Source organism: Leuresthes tenuis, unplaced genomic scaffold (assembly GCF_036924035.1).
Source record: "Leuresthes tenuis unplaced genomic scaffold, fLeuTen1.0.hap1 SCAF_4, whole genome shotgun sequence".
NCBI lineage: Eukaryota > Metazoa > Chordata > Actinopteri > Atheriniformes > Atherinopsidae > Leuresthes > Leuresthes tenuis.
The window spans coordinates 6,182,228-6,198,216 of record NW_027325358.1 but is presented as its reverse complement, the minus strand read 5'-3'; the positions used below and the strand labels follow the sequence as shown (position 1 = coordinate 6,198,216).

Sequence of the window (15,989 nt, the reverse complement as noted above, 5' to 3'; positions counted from 1 at the left end):
TCACACCCATTTCCAATTTGTATGCTAAGTTAACTGGCTGCTAACTGTAGCTTCAACATGCAGAAACTGTATGAGTGTTATTCATTTTCTTGTATAACTTTCAGGTGAGAAAGAAAAAAAAAAAATCAGACTTTTCTTCAAAGTTAAACTGTTTCTTTAGCTTTGCTTAGTTTGATTATTACACTTTGTTTTGGTTTTTTTGGCCAAGTTGCAGGGGGTAAAAGAGAAAATCAAGCAGCAACGAAAGAGTACATATGAGCCAAAGTTCAAGTGGAGTTACAGTGGAGTTAGGAGGAGTTTAAGTTGCTGTATCACCCACAACAGACAAAGGAATTATACAAAACTTTTATGATGGAATCTTTGTGGAGACTACAAACATGAACATGGACAAGTAGATACTGAGGAAAGTCAAGCCTTTTATGTAGATGTGCAGACAACTTAGGACAGTCAATTATGTAGATTTCTTTGTCAGATGACCTGTTTCTCCTGTTGCTCACCTATGTTGATGTAAATTCAGCAAACACTAAATATACTTTTCATACATGTATATCTTTTCATACAAGTTGCATCAATGAAACTGAAAGACTTCAAAAGGTGTTTGTAAAGGATGTTAAGACTGAACTGAAAATGTGAATGGAGAAAATTCAAGGTTTTAAACTGTTATCATAGGTCACTCGATTGAAGTTGAAACGATACAACTGGCTCAAAATGCATGATTGCAAAGATGAAATTCTGATGACTGATGACAAAAATCATACCTAAAATGAGGATGTGGCCATCTTGAGTTTTTTTAAATCACAGTGTTGTATTTTTGTCAAATTGAGTGTCTTTTTTGTGGTCTGTGCCTCTCTGCTCAGTTGTGTACATAAAAACTGACTGTACATGACTATTTTAAGAAAAATAAAGGAGAAATGTAATAATTGTTAGCAGTTGAGTGACTGACATGCTCGATAAATAATATTCTTCACTTATAGTGCGACTGTTAAAGTTGTCAACCAGTTCAGCTTCCACCAGGAAGAGACTGGATAATTACTGGGTTGCTTTTGTCACTTTGACAAGACCGTAGGAACAATGACAACCTGCCATTGAATGATCATGGCTCATCATTGCAAGTGACTGCATGAGTGTTGTTTACATAATCCACATAATAATAACATAATAAAACAATATCATTTTTTTTAGATTTGAAAAGAATGGATGATTGGAAGAGTTAGATTTTTTTAAACAAACTTTTCTGAAAACGTTTTGTCTTCTTGGCTGACATATATTCAACCTGCAGAGAGTTTAATGTAAAGAGTGACACCACTTTCATGTCCGTGCAGTGAATAAGTACCAAGAGCCAGCAGCCATTTGACATGGAACACATTAAATACTGCAAACAAGGGGAAATACAGTAGCAAGTCTCTAATTAAAGACAAAGTATGCCTACAGTGGCAGCACCTCTAAAGCCCAATTTTCAACATATAATGCTTGTTCAAGTGTTTGTGTGTAACATAAAATACATTATTTCACATTGTATATGCAAGAATTTGTAGTAACTCCTTCATGTTACCACAATAGCTCTGCACATATGAGTCAAACAGTGTCTGAAAATGGAAAATGGTTAGTTCATGGGTATTTATTTCATAATTCTACATCCTTTTATCCTACACTCTTTAATCCTACATACTGAACTCGTATCTTAAATAATCTCATCCCATTTTCTGAAACTGTCAATTTACCCAGAAAATAAGACACTAAAGCCTCTGCAGGAAGCAAATTTAGAGGCAGAGTTTAAGCACAGCAGAGAAGGAGGAAAGGGACCTGTCTGGTGTGTTTACATTTTCAAGCAGTCCACCTTCCCCAAAAACAGAGTTCTTCACAGTACCAGACTGTTTCCTGGAGACATTTCCAGGAAAAACACTGGAAATTTTATGAAGAAACATTTAGTTTAGGTAGTGAGGAGGATGGTGGTACCTTTAGAAAGAGTCTGTGTAAATGATTGGAACAAATAGAGGTGGCGTGGAGCGGGGCTGGGACACAGGCGGCGTGGACCAAGACCGAATAGGTGAAGGTAGTTTTGAGAGTGAGTCACTGGTGACTGCTCTTCCAGAGACTGAGGCAAAACTCTATGAAATAAAACAGAAAACAAGGAGACTGAAGAACAATGACCAGAATAAAACAAAAGTACAAAATATTACTTGAAAAAAAAAAGAAACTAAGAAGCAAAAAGACTTGGGACGGGCACACGACTCGGCTTAGATGAGCCCAGCAGGGCTTCCTCGGGTATAGGAACGGGAACCTGAGGAGTAAACCTTAGGGTAAACGTATCTGGGAACATTCAGTTTAATTACCTCTGTGAACAAGACAGATTAAACCTGATAAATGTAAACACAATATATCCTCCGTTTAGCTCAAATGGCTGTTGACAGCAAAAGCAAGTTATGCTTCATTCACAGAGAGTGCAAAGCTGACCCACTGTCAGTCTGTACTTTTCATTATTACAAACCATGTCAATTCAATGTCAGAGATGGCCTGGTAGGTGTTTCTGCAGCTGTTGTAATTGTGTGTGCGCTTTATGTCTCAGCCTTTTGTCGTCTCCCCAGTCCTCTTTTTCTTTCCCCTGAAAAAAAGAAAAGATTAAAAAAAAACAACCTTGTTTTTTCTTTGGACCCATCTGTTTCAGACATCAACCATGCCCTCTTCCCTCTGACTGAATCCACTGGGATGAAAGTGTGGGTATGTGTGTGTGTGTGGGTTAAACATTGTTAATCAGGTTTCAGAGTGACTGGGGCATGTAATCTCATTTACTCCTTAAATCCATTTCTGCCCTGTCCATTACAACTTCTCGCCTGAAAAACAGAGCTGTACAGTACAGTCAGTTATTCATAGGGTATAATCCTAGCTCAAAAAAGGATTGATTGTTAAAATGAAGTTAAAATGGAGGTTAGGGGGTCAGTGGATGTTGTGATTTATGATTCAAAAGTAAAAGAAATCCTGCGTGTGTGAAGGATTTTTTGCAGGAAATTAAACGTTAAAAAATAAATTAAATGAATGGGATTCTCAGAATCCAAGCTTTCATTATCTGCCATTAAATCTATTTGAAACTGAAAAGGTATTACCCTTGATCAGATGAGTCTTAATGAAATCAACTTAAAAGAAAGTCATCATACAGCTTTAGGGAAGCAATTGCATGACATACTGCATCTGCTTCTGCCACAGCTGCCAAACCTGAGTAGAAATAGATAGTAAATGATGGAAAAAAAGTGACAATGAATTAAAAAAAAACAGATGAGGACAAACTAGGGCTGGTAAAATGAGATGGGAAATAGGAAATCAAGTTGCTATGACCTAATTATTCACTTTTCCTCTGGATTAAGCAATAAAAAGAAAAAAAATTGCATATAGAACATACTTGACCTAAACCATATTGACATAAATACAAAACAAGCTTTATACAAATTCTTTACAGCTTTATTACTTTGGCAACAGTGCACTGGCTTTTCTTTTCTGATGCTTAGAGCTCCTCCTCCCTTGGTTGATGTTTAAATATGCCCTGCTTGTGGTTTTCAGAGCAGTAAGGTGTAAAACAGTCAGTGATGGAGTGTCTGCATCCTGCCACAGCACTGCAGTGGGTGTACTTAATGTGTTGTGGGAACCATATTTTATGTTTTCAAACTTCCTGCCCTAAGTGACACAAACAGGCTGCTGATGTGTGTGGGGGCTGTGACTGAAACGTTTCATCATTTAATAATCGTCACTTTTTCTCCTGCCCCATCACATGCCTTGTAGCTATCTCATGAATTCTTTTCATTTGTTTATCATTAACTTCTATTGTATGTGCTTCTCTGCCCTTCACTGTTCATTCATCTAGTGAATCATCATCCATCCTAGCAGTTTTCCTGAGGCCATGTGTGTCCTGTAAAAATCAGTAAGTACACACATTCAGTGACTTACTGCATAGTATGAATGGCAATTCTATTACAGTGTTTACACCGTGCAGATGGAATGTCTTATGCTCAAAGTTCTGGACATATTGTGCTCATCATGGTGAGATGCTAAGACCTTGTGTTGCTGCATAAAACCGCAATCAATGCACTCAAATACACATAAGTGTGGGCTGAAGGTGGTGTGGTGGTTAGCTCCGTTGCCTCACAGTAAGAGCTCGAATCCCGGCTGGGGCCTTTCTGTGTGGAGTTTCCATGTTCTCCCCGTGTATGCATGGGTTCTCGCCGGGTACTTCGGCTTCCTCCCACCGTCCAAAAACATGCATGTTAGGTTAATTTGAGTCTCTAAAATTGTCCCTAGGAGTGAGAGTGAGCATGTGTGGTTGTGTGTCTCTATGTGGCCCTGTGAAGGATTGACGACCTGTGCAGGGTGTACCCAGACTCTCACACAATGACAGGATAGGCTCCGGGCCCCCCGTGACCCTAAACTTGATTAAACCAGTACAGAAAATGGATGGAAATACACAAACATAAGAAGAAAGCTGATAGCTCAGTCTGAAATGTTTATTACACTACATAAGTAAGAAGTGCTCTTTTAGTGTAAATTGTGTCTTCAATCTTTATGAATAACTCTAAGATATAAAGTTAATTCCAGGTTGTGCAGAGCTTGTTATGATAAAGTCACATTTAAAATTCTGCTATAACCTCGAATTGAAAGACTTAATCATCCAGCTGGCACAGGAGCGCAGATGCTTTTGATATCCAATAGTCGCTGGGTTGCTTGGAGGGAAGCATTACTGTCACAACGAAATTAGATGAATGACCTGTAAGGAGAGAAAAATAAAAGGAGAGGAAGAAAAATCTGTCTTAGTTTACATTGTTTCATAGTTAGAAAAAGCTCCCTATTCTCAATTCTCAACACAGTAATAACCCAAAAAATGTATCCATCTGCATATGTGGTACAGAAAGTATGAAGCCTTTCACATCATTCACATGTGTTTCAAGCTTCTCTGGTCACCTTTCTAATACAATTTGAATGAGGGTTAGGGGGTCATAATGTATTAAAGAACAAATTTTTGGGTCCTTTCTCATAATCTTTTTGGCTGCATTTGTTGTGAAAAATTTAGAAAGGTTCAACTTTGCAAGTGTAAGTTCAAATGTCATCCAAATAAATTGTGTGACTGACTCTTGCTACATTTCCAAATGTCAGTCACAACCACCAAGAAGCATCAGTGACTCATATTAGTGTGAATCCCTCCATATGTTTGAAAACATGGATCCAGTTTGTACCAGTGGTGGACAGAGTCCCCGCTCTGGCAGAGGTCTTGTACAGGGGAGCATGGTAGAGGTCAGGATCAGGCACATAGTTCTGCTGTGGCTCAAAGTGTACCACTGGCAGCATGGAGTTCAACACTCTTGGCAACGCATCATCAATCACCATGTTGACATCATCCCAGTGGCAGGCGTCCATGAACATGCCGTGTACGAGCACGCCATCCTCTGGATTCGGTAACTGTAGTTTCCCCAAAGAAGATGAAGGAAAGTGAGATTAAAAAAATCCCATGAATCTACACACATCCACAAAGAAGCCCAAAACCTCATACATGCATATTTTTATCCATTATCCAAATTATTTGGTACTTCTCCTTAGTAATCAGTTGCAATCACATGAATTAATATAAACACTGAGAGATCCACCCTGAGACCCTCAGTACCAGGTACCGGTCAGAGCTGTTTTGGTAGATTAAGGACCTTTCTGCAATTGAAATCTAGCTTTAGAGTCTTATTGAGGGGAACCAGTCCCTGCACTTTCTCAATACCTTGTTATCCATGTCCAGTTTTGCACTGATGGGCAGACTTCGTAAAGCCTCACACACTGCTACCTCATCCCTGTACGCTGGCACAATGTTGAAGCAAAAGTTGAGCTCATCAATCGGTAAATCGTAATGCCGGGCATGATTCTGGAGCACTCCTATGGGCCAGAAATCAAAGGAGAGTGTTAAAGAAAACTCACAGTTATTTTTCATCTGAAAAATGCTTGACTCCTGTATGGACAGCAGGAGTGAAGTCACTCAAAATGGATCAAACGGTGGATTAATACCATGGCAGGTTTATCCAGTTTTGTTGCATTGGTTGTTGTTTCAAAGGAACATATCAGTGAGTTGAAGTATTGGATTAAACCCAAATATTTCTGAAACACTTTTTTTCAGGGTTCATAGAGACTGATGCATGAAGTTACCAGTAAGAAAGCCTTGAGGGAAGAAGAATCCTGAGATCCAAAAAGATTGGGGCTGACCACGTGTGATCCAGGCCTTGGATGAGACGACAAAGGGAAGAAAGAGGGTAATCAAAATGAGTTTATTTTTTTCAGTGTGTTGTCTTCAGTACGATATGTTGCATTACAGGCCTCTCATTCCTTATATGACCCAAAGGTAACTCAGAGAGTAAACTTGTACTGGCAGAGTGAGCTGCATTTTCTCCTCTGAGGAATCAAACATTCATTCCAACACAGCGGCTACACATAACTTTATGAACTAATGCGACTCTCCATTTGTGTGTGAGACTAGATTTTAAGGATTGTGCTTTACACATGTTCAGACCAGTCTTATGGAAGAACGGCTTAAGTCAGGGAAATGAACCAAATGCTGAAAGAGGGCGTAGAGGGAGACAGAGGGGAAGAGACAGGAGAGATGCTCTGTGCCTCAGGGATGAATGCAGAACGGGCATGTGTTATTATTGTTTTTCAACTTAATGAGATAAAACACAAATACAATATTGAAAAATACATGTATGCAGATGCACACAAAAAAGAGAAAGCAAAGTGAGATATCAATGTCTGCGAGTCAGCGATGCTAAGAAAGTTTGAGCCAAAAGAAGGAAATGAATCATACTTCATATTTCTCACTCATCTCTAATTCATTCAATTTGCTTTCAGTTAACTCTCTTAAGTCAAATAAAATAAAAACTAAGAGCAAGGGTCCACATAACATTAGTCTCTGGCAGAAAAGTATCAGCTAGACACAGAGAACACTTGTGTCAGGATCTAATCAAAAAAGCACTCCAAAGGTTTTCTTTTATCCCACATATACTCTGTACTCATGGGGAACGACTGCAAAAAAGACTAAAAAAAGCACTTAGAAGATAAAAACTACATGTACTCTAAGCCTTTTACTAAAATTCAAGGTTAAATAGTACATAATCCACAGGAACTAAACATGCAAAGTTGCTTGCGTGTAGATTTTTGCGTCCAAACCTGGATGAAGGAGAGTCTGAGAACCAGGTCTCTGACCCAGGAAGCCAGAGGTTTGAGGGAAGGGTAGGCAGAGTTAGCCCAGTGAGTAGGAACTTGGTTGTTCAAAAAGCTGGTGTAGATTTGGTCCATTTCCTCTGACATTACAACAAGACCCGCGATTGCCTTCAGCAGTGTGGTAAGAGACATCTGGTGGCAGGAAAAAAAATAAATAAAAAACACATAAAAAAATCTCCCACTATGCTGATGATTCTGTTGCATATCTACAAAAAACTGCTTTTGTGTTTGATTGACTGTTACTCATTTAGCCTGCATTTCTTAAGATCAAGACAATAAACTGTGACACAAGTTGTGAAACAGCCATAAAACAACCTGTAACATGGAATTGTATGTGTTCATGCATCCAGTGTTTGTCACCCTTAAAACTTTCAGTAGGTTGTTGAATAGATCAGTCTCCTGGCCCAAAACAGTTGTGAGGGAGTTCAGGCGCCCATTTTTGTCAGTTGCAAACAGTTTTTCCACTGCTGCCTCCATGTTCAGACACTCTGTTCACAGACAGGCACAAAGGTGGACAATCAGCGGATAGTAAGATGGATAGTAAGACGGATAGTAAGAAAGATTTGATGGACATGTATACATGTAGTTTTGATATTGAGTTTGTATGATGATACAAATACTTGATGAGGATTAATATGTATGTGTGTGGGTGCAGGGAAGCTGTCTTTATAGGCATATATGTACCAGGTAGCTTGGCAAGTATAGATTCTGCAAGCTCGCAGACCATGTCATCATTGCTTTTAGTTCCGTGACACGCTGAAGTACATGGATTAACATCCAGTATGGTGTTGATCAGGGTAGTGGTTTCTTGACGCTGCGGAGGAAAATGCAAAAATCCTAGTTTGCATCTGTACTGTGCATTTAACAGTGTAACTGAAACATGCTGCCAGACAGAAGAACCGGTAAAACTGAAGCTCACCTGGAAAGCTAGGTTGGCATTCTCATGCATGCCAAAGACCTCAGGATCATCTATGATCGGAAGTCCTTCAATGTATTTCTTATATTGCTCTAGCTCATCTGTGTCTGGAGCATAGTAAATACCTTGCACACAGAGAGGGAAACTATTAAACCAAAGAAAATAAGGAACATTTTGCAAACACACACACATTGCTGAATTGAATGGTATTTTTCTGGAAAGTGTGCTTGTTATTTTCTCCATGCTCTGTAAATGTGGTGTAGGAAGGAAAAAAGAATAAAAACATTAACAGTACCCGAGGAACAGAAGGTGTGGCCTGGCTGCAGAGTTTTAGGAGAGAAAAAGCTTCTGAGGATTGTCCTGAGGCAGCGTTGGTCCCAGGCATCCGTCACTCTGCCTCCATATGTGATCTCACCTGTGAAGTACAAAGATCACATAATGTGGACCAGTGCTGCTGAGTTAATGATGGGGAGGTGATTGTTTTAATGACCATCCCCGCTGTAGTCTTTGACCGAGTTCAAACCGGTTATGCCACACTCAGATTAATTCAGAATTCCACTGAGAACAAACATGATTAATAGTCTCAAGCAAACATCAAACATTATGAGTGAAAAAAGAAAAAAATCAAGTACTTCAGACATTTTCAAAATGATCAAACAAACAATATCAGCAGGAGACATTTTTGACATTTAGTGACATTTACTATTGGCAATGAAGATATTCATCTTAGAGCTGAAGTACAGTATGTACATGTGGTGGCTTCTTCCCTGAGACTGCCAAGTGTAATCTTACCCTCCTCCATCTTTTGCATTCCTCACAGTGTGGTGCATTCATGCTGCATCTTGTCACCTGTCTTGATGACCTTTAATACCTACGAGTACAAGGCTGAGGAAACTATCATCTGCATTCTGATTGGAAAGGGCTGTTAAAAATAAGCTTGAAGAGGCAAAACATTTCTACAACTGGAATTGAAATGCTGATAAACTAGTTGGGAAAGGCTCCGTGCAGCCTATAGTGATGTAACACTACCATGACAGAAAACTAAAACATGGAAAATCTCAGGGTTAAAGTCGAGATGTTATAAGAGAACATTTACATTCTATCTCTGAAACTTTAAATCAATTTCTTCTGGACTGACACACAGTTATGTAAGACAGTAGGAGAAGGAGTGAATAGTAAGGGAAGTCTTAGCTGAAAGCCTTTAATAAGCTGCAGGCACTTTAAGCTAGCAAAAGCGTTTCATTCAATAAGAAGAGAGAAAATATCATGCTTGGTTTGAGCCCAAATTCTTCCCCTTAAATAATGTGTAGCTCTGGTTCAATGACTGTTAGAATTAAGAATTAAACTCATAACACAGTTGTGTGATAACAACAATGAGAGACATCAATCTGATGTGGTGGGCACCCCAAAGACTGCAGGCAGAATATAATTATACAAAGGTGTGACTGGAAACCAGATTAGGGAAACAAATGAACTTCAGAAATGCTGCAGGAGCACTGTTAAACAAAGACTGCTCTCTCGTGTTTATAATAACTACCAGACTTAAACGTGAAATATTTCATCTTAAAAAAACCTGAAAATAAGTTACTTTTATTCCTCTAAACAGTAAATAAAATTCCCTGAATGAGAACTGAGCAAACACTCGATCACAGCTGCAGAAAAGGATCAAATCATATTGCAGAATTGTCCTGTTCTATGAAAGAAGCAAATATTTGGTGTAATATCTGGCACCACAGCTGACACGTCAGCAAACATTGTGATCGACAGAATCAGTTTACAACCTTAAATGAATTATCCTGCATGGTTAACCTGATAGTTTAAATGAACATTCAGCGAGAATAAATACTGCATTTTCAAAGAAAAACTAAAATCAGTGTTAGATATGGAAAGTATGACCAGTGCAACTTATTTAATTCATAATTCACACATGTCCCATATGCATTAGCTCAGGTCGGACTTTCAAATTTGTGCAGCTCAGATACAGCTCAGACATTTATCACATGATACAAGATAAATCACATCATACAGTCATACAGAGGGAGACTTTACTGCACAGATACTGAAGCGGATGATATACATCGTATAACAGGAGAAGTTTTCATACAACTCTCAGTAAATAAAATACTCTGCCCTTGGAAAATTACTGTGTAAAAATGGATAAGGATGCGCAGCCTCTGAAATGTCAAACCCATTTGATTCCTTATACCCTAATAAGAAGTTAATTCACACCTACCAGTGATGTAGATCAGAGCATCCCAAGGTATGGTGCCATCTTTGCAGTAGAGGTTGAGGTTGAGCAGAGCACATTCCCTGTCACTGTCATTGAACTCATAGCGGATGTTCCAGCCCAGTGGACCAAACTTCTTTCGTTCCTAAGATACAAAAACACAAGTTACATATAGACGTACGCAGATAACAGTGCAAACACTTGCAAAGCATGAGGAACTGACAGATAATAAGTCTTACCTGGATAATTGCATGGAAAAAGCAGATTCCAAAGACCATTTTCCTCCACTGCCGTCCCAAGTTGTGATCTTCAAAGAAACTGCTGGTGATCTCTGTGAATGCTCGGCGCATGTTGGCTCGTAGGCCTTTAGGAGGCTCATTAGTCACCTGGTGAGGATAAAACAGAGACCTAAGGCTCAGTGGTTACAACTGAGAAGACCACAGTAAACTCTGCTCAAACTGAGGAGCACTGTTTGAGGTCAGGCCAATTCCTCCTTGTTGTGTAATCCTCATTACAATGCAGTGACTAATGTGACCTATCCTCATAGAAACCAGTATGAGTTCTGATATCAATTCATTATTTTCATATTATTGTCACAAAATGATCTTAAAGTTGCCCATACAGAAGTATATGATACTCTAAATCATTTGTATTCACACACTGGTGAGCCTTACTTCCCTCAGATTGATGCAATGTAATTTTTACTTTTAATATAATGGATATTTAATATATAAAGGACTGTCAAAGCAGTTCACTTACATTTGATTTATGATATCACAAGTAACATATTCAAATTGTATTTGTTTGGGGGCAATTTAGCTCCTTTCAGAAAATGTTCAACTAGGTAGATGGGTAAATAAAGCAAGACTGGATTGTTCACAGTATTTGGTTCACAGCCTGTATTTATCTGTTAACAATATAGACCAAATGTTGAGATGGATTCATGTCAGAGTGAACCTGCTTTTACTGAAAAACTAATCCTGTATATAATTGCAATAGTTTGTTTATAAAGCTGTTCAGGTTGAATTTTACAAAAAGTATAAAGAGAACTTTCATGCTAAAGCTGGAAGTTAGTTTTGTCTTGCTTCCAAGATATCCTTCGTAACACCAGCAACCATTAAAGACACTGTGCTATGATAAAGCTCCTAGACTAAAAATCGCTTTACAATTACAAACTTATGTAAAAGCATGTAAAGTGTCAGAAATGCACAAAATTAAAGCAACGCAAAAAAAAAATTCATGCATTGTACATGAATCGAGTTACCAGTTTGACTTATCCGAACAGACCAAACTACAATCATTTGACCATCAGCTTTCCTAAAACTGTCACAGCAGAGCTCCACAGAACTGAATATTCTAAAGACAATTTTCAACAAATTAAGTATGTACAGCGTTTTCAGGTCTGAGAGGTTATGCTCAGAAAATCATTTAGAAAGTATTTTTGCTCTTTTTTCAGAATTCTGGTTATGAATATTCCTCAGGAAAAAAATTAAGAAGCCACATGCTTGCAAAGGTAGACCGTCCTGCCCAGTGCAGAGAAAGCAGATTATTTTAAACCCAAGTGAACACAGAAACATGTGTCCATACAGGAAACATTAGTCCTGCAGTGCCCACTTTGACAGATAATCTTCAAGTGAACCGAAATTTCTGTGAGTGAGTACCTTGACAGAGTTCTGGAGTACCGTGACAGGAAAAACCTTCGTTGGCTTGGAACTGAGGAACAAACGGAAGTTCTTATGGATTGATGTGTCTGCACAGAAACACAAAAGAGTGCATTGAGTATCTTTTTTTTTTTTTAAATATACACTGGACCACACATTAAAGCTGTGCTGGTTACAGAAAAGTCCCAAGTTACCAACTTACCTAAATGTATCTCATCACTCATTCTGTTTTATACAACACACATATCAGGCAGGTATTAAAGAGGCTGAAAAGAGTTGTCCTCCTGTCAAATATGGAACTAAAACCAGATGGCGTATTTAAACATAATGAGCCCAAATACTGTGTGTATCCATTAGTGTAGAAACGTGAAAATAAGAATCTTTGTGTTTTCATTACATTAGATTAGAAAAAAGATGTGCTGGTAGCTCTCCTCAACTTTTTGCCATGCTAAACTGAGACGGTAGCCAAGAAGGGACAAAACATACACTGGCTCAAGAGGATTCCTTTATATTTTTATTAATCGATTTATTTTTAAGCCACTATAGTTTGGGAATAAATGGAGGGCATATTCAGTGAGTTGCCATTACAATCTATGCTACTGCATGTCACTAAATCCTACACACCTTTAAGTGACACTAGTGGAACGTGCCCACAGGCATGTGTCAGCCTTTAACTTCATTATCCTGTATTATCCTTCATAGCTTTGAATTTGGAGATCCACAAGTCATTTTGCATTTACTACAATGCAAAATCTTGTGACCCTATGTGATCACAGGAACTTGGCGTGAGCAGCATTTAAAAGAGGAGCAGCAGCAGCTTCTGTGTCAGGGCTGAACACATTTGGGGACAGTGTCACTTACTTTCTATCAGAGCTAACAACCAAACACAACATCTCAGTGATTATGCACATGAAAATGAGGAAAACAAGGTTCAGCAAAGTTCGGTTGACATACTACATACTTTAAGTGAAGACATGCATGAGATGGACTGAGATGTACATGTTAGTGGTAGTACCAGGGTCACTGAAGGTCTTGATGAGCTCCTCCATGGCCAACATCCAGGACACAGCCAGATGGCAGTTCTGGAGAAAGACCCAGTTGCCGGTTTTCATCGCTACTTGTATCATCTTCTCTGCCAGAGGCCCCTGGCCTTGACCCAGTGAGATGGACTCCACTCTGAGAAACAAAGAGAAATTGAAATATCACTGGGATCACCTGTCGACACTCGTTTACACAGATTACCATTTAAAAAAATCCTCTTTTAAGCTTCTAGTGTCTCAAACAATATACTTTTGTAAAGTTATTGTAAGACTATAAATAAACTTCTGGCTCCTTGTGCTGCAAAAACAATTTCCCAGGTTTAATTTCAGCAATACTTTCCATTTATTTCTTTATTATTTTTTACCTGTCAAGCCATCCTCTCTCATTAGCAAAACGCTGGAAGGCCCCCATGGGGTCGGATCCTGTGCTGAGGATGAAGACAAGCGGGGTGGTGGGGGAAATGTCGTTGTAGAGGTTTGAGAGGTCAACTGGAGGGTTTTCCACAAACTGCTTTCCCAGGGAGACGATCACAAACTCAGTTGCTGCAAACACCACCTTAAAAAGAAAGCAAATGAGTAATGATAGAATAATAGAGGAAACCGGCTGTAGGTTTGTTTGAGTGTAACTAAGAAAAATTCTAATTTTTAGCATCAAGACAATCAATCTCAGGCAAAGTGGGGAAAGAATTAGACATTAGAAATATTAGTCCTGCTTCAGTGGGTTGTGCTGAAAGCTGTAGGGAAGCTTGTAAGGCAGCTTAGTTTTAAAATAGAGTAATTACTCAGATATATTGAAAGTTAAATAATGTAAGATACACATCAGCTTTGCTTATTTCATATTTCCTCCCTGATCTTAGAAACCTTGATAAATATCTTTTTATCTCTCTATTCACAGACTTGATCCAGGCTCACCTTCTCTTCCATGAAGCTTTTGATAAGAATTAGCTTTTGGAAGGCTCCCAACCTCTCATTCCAGCAACCTTTTATCTGCTGTTTCTCCTGTTTGGACTCACAGGGAGGCAACTCTGACACATAGTTTTCCCAGATCTCAGGATTAATTGATGCTTGAAAACATCCTGAAAGAAAGAGGACTCATTTTATGCTGCACAGTTTGACATAAACTTGATAAGAATTTTAATTAATGTTATGTGATTGAGACACTAAATGTGGTGACTTACATAGGTCAAACATTTAAGTTTTTATTTTCAGAGGAAACTTAATGAACTAAATATCGTGATCCTTGCTGAATCAACCAGAAATATATGGGAACTGAGTTACCTAGATTGATATGGATGTGAGTTCTGATGATTTCTTTGGAGATGTCCTTGAAGCAGGGCAGTGTGTCTTCCAGCTCACAGCATCTCTGCCAATAAAAATCACTTAGCCATGGCACATCTGGCCGAGCTGCATAGTCCTGGGAGATATTGATAAAAAGACAGTGGCAGGCCTTGAGCAGACAGACGGTGAAGAAGAATTAGACTGTCAATAAAAGTGTGTGAGTAGATGTAAAACATCTTTGGCAGGTAGAAAGAAATGATGTAATTATGACTAATCTAAGAAGTGGACAGAACAAGCTACAGAAGAGAAGATGATAGATGCTCAGAGGCTGTGAGGCAAAATACAATAGATGTTAAAGATGTGATGGAGAAGAAAGGAGGAAAGGACAGGATTGGCAGTAGCCCCAGCCACAGTAATGCCATATTAATGAGAGCAAAATCATGGGTGGACACCAGAAATATACCCCAGGTGTCACTGACTGATCTCAGTTGTGGTCTTAAAAACCACCTGAACTCATCAATAAAACAAAAGCTAAATCTCAAAGGTTGTTTTATTCATGTCTCTTTGCTAACTTTCCCCTTATGCTTCTGCTCCATCAGGGTTGGGAAGAGAAGTAATTCAAAGGAGACCTTTGGAAAGTAAAATAAGCAAGTTGGATTATTCTGACATCAACTGAGCCTAACTAACCTGCTCTGAGAGTGTCCAGAAGAGAACCTGTATTTGATTTGAGGCACTGAGATTTTTATAATTAATTGCTAAAGGCGTATGAGCATGATGCATGCTGTCTGAATCGAGAGCTGAATAACAGATTTCTCATTAATCTTTCACAGAAACATTTATCCTGTCCACTAAACCGCAGAAAGAACTTTGTTCAGGATGTTCTTTCCGTCTTTCGCTGAAAAACAAAACTGCTTCTCTGTTTCCATCAGTGTCAGTGCTTCTGCAGCAATAAGCCAATTAAAACGGAGATAGGACTTTTTCCTTCTTTCTATCAACTCAATCTCAAACTGAGGTTGTGTAAAAATACATTACTCGCTTATCTCAAAGCTGAAAATATAACAGCAGTTGCTTAGCAGCAGTTATGGAGCATCCAGTTAAGTATTCCTGCATGCAATAAATAAAAAGCTTAGCGAGTTGTTCTGGCCTCAGTGTTTAAATCTCCATACACAACCAGATATGGTAGATTTCAATGGTAGATAAATACAAAGCAGCAGTTGACTTTACAGTCAAACTAAAGTTTAGCTCATGCAAAAGCCTTCTTATGAACAATACTGATGCATCATAGCATAGTAAAGAATTTTAAAAAATCCATAAACAAATGTGTAAATTTCACCCATTTAAACGGATTTACATCTCAAAAACTTTGAGAATAAATTTTTCACCTCACCTTTTCCAAAGAGGAAGCTCCTCTTAGGAAGTACTGCCACTCTCCATTTGAGATCTCACCACGTTGTTTCATGATCTCTATGCACAACATAAAGCTGTAGATTAGTTTATGCTGCTCAAAAAGGCCCTGTGACACATTGATGTAGGAGTTGAGCAAGATCTGGTCCAGAAGGATTTCAAGGCGTTCCTCTAACACGTCGCTCCGCTCTGATGTCTCAATGGTAGAATCAAAGAGCTAAATCAAAAAG

The 15,989-nt window shown here is 38.8% G+C and overlaps 1 protein-coding gene across 1 annotated transcript in view; it reads right to left on the bottom strand.

Annotated features, from left to right (window-relative positions):
• Positions 1–4,487: 4,487 nt before the first annotated feature.
• The window catches only part of dnah6 (dynein, axonemal, heavy chain 6), a 52,416-nt gene continuing 40,914 nt past the window's right edge, over positions 4,488–15,989 (bottom strand). The window contains exons 65-81 of the mRNA XM_072383942.1: positions 15,743–15,976; positions 14,356–14,491; positions 13,990–14,153; positions 13,443–13,633; positions 13,053–13,213; positions 12,038–12,126; positions 10,616–10,762; positions 10,383–10,521; positions 8,445–8,564; positions 8,153–8,274; positions 7,918–8,047; positions 7,594–7,721; positions 7,180–7,365; positions 6,166–6,238; positions 5,747–5,898; positions 5,217–5,439; positions 4,488–4,750 (exon numbers count right to left, since the gene is read on the bottom strand). Of these exons, the coding sequence (XP_072240043.1) occupies positions 4,647–4,750; positions 5,217–5,439; positions 5,747–5,898; positions 6,166–6,238; positions 7,180–7,365; positions 7,594–7,721; positions 7,918–8,047; positions 8,153–8,274; positions 8,445–8,564; positions 10,383–10,521; positions 10,616–10,762; positions 12,038–12,126; positions 13,053–13,213; positions 13,443–13,633; positions 13,990–14,153; positions 14,356–14,491; positions 15,743–15,976 (2,499 nt within the window). The 3' untranslated portion in view covers positions 4,488–4,646. The remainder of the gene's footprint in view (positions 4,751–5,216; positions 5,440–5,746; positions 5,899–6,165; positions 6,239–7,179; positions 7,366–7,593; positions 7,722–7,917; positions 8,048–8,152; positions 8,275–8,444; positions 8,565–10,382; positions 10,522–10,615; positions 10,763–12,037; positions 12,127–13,052; positions 13,214–13,442; positions 13,634–13,989; positions 14,154–14,355; positions 14,492–15,742; positions 15,977–15,989) is intronic.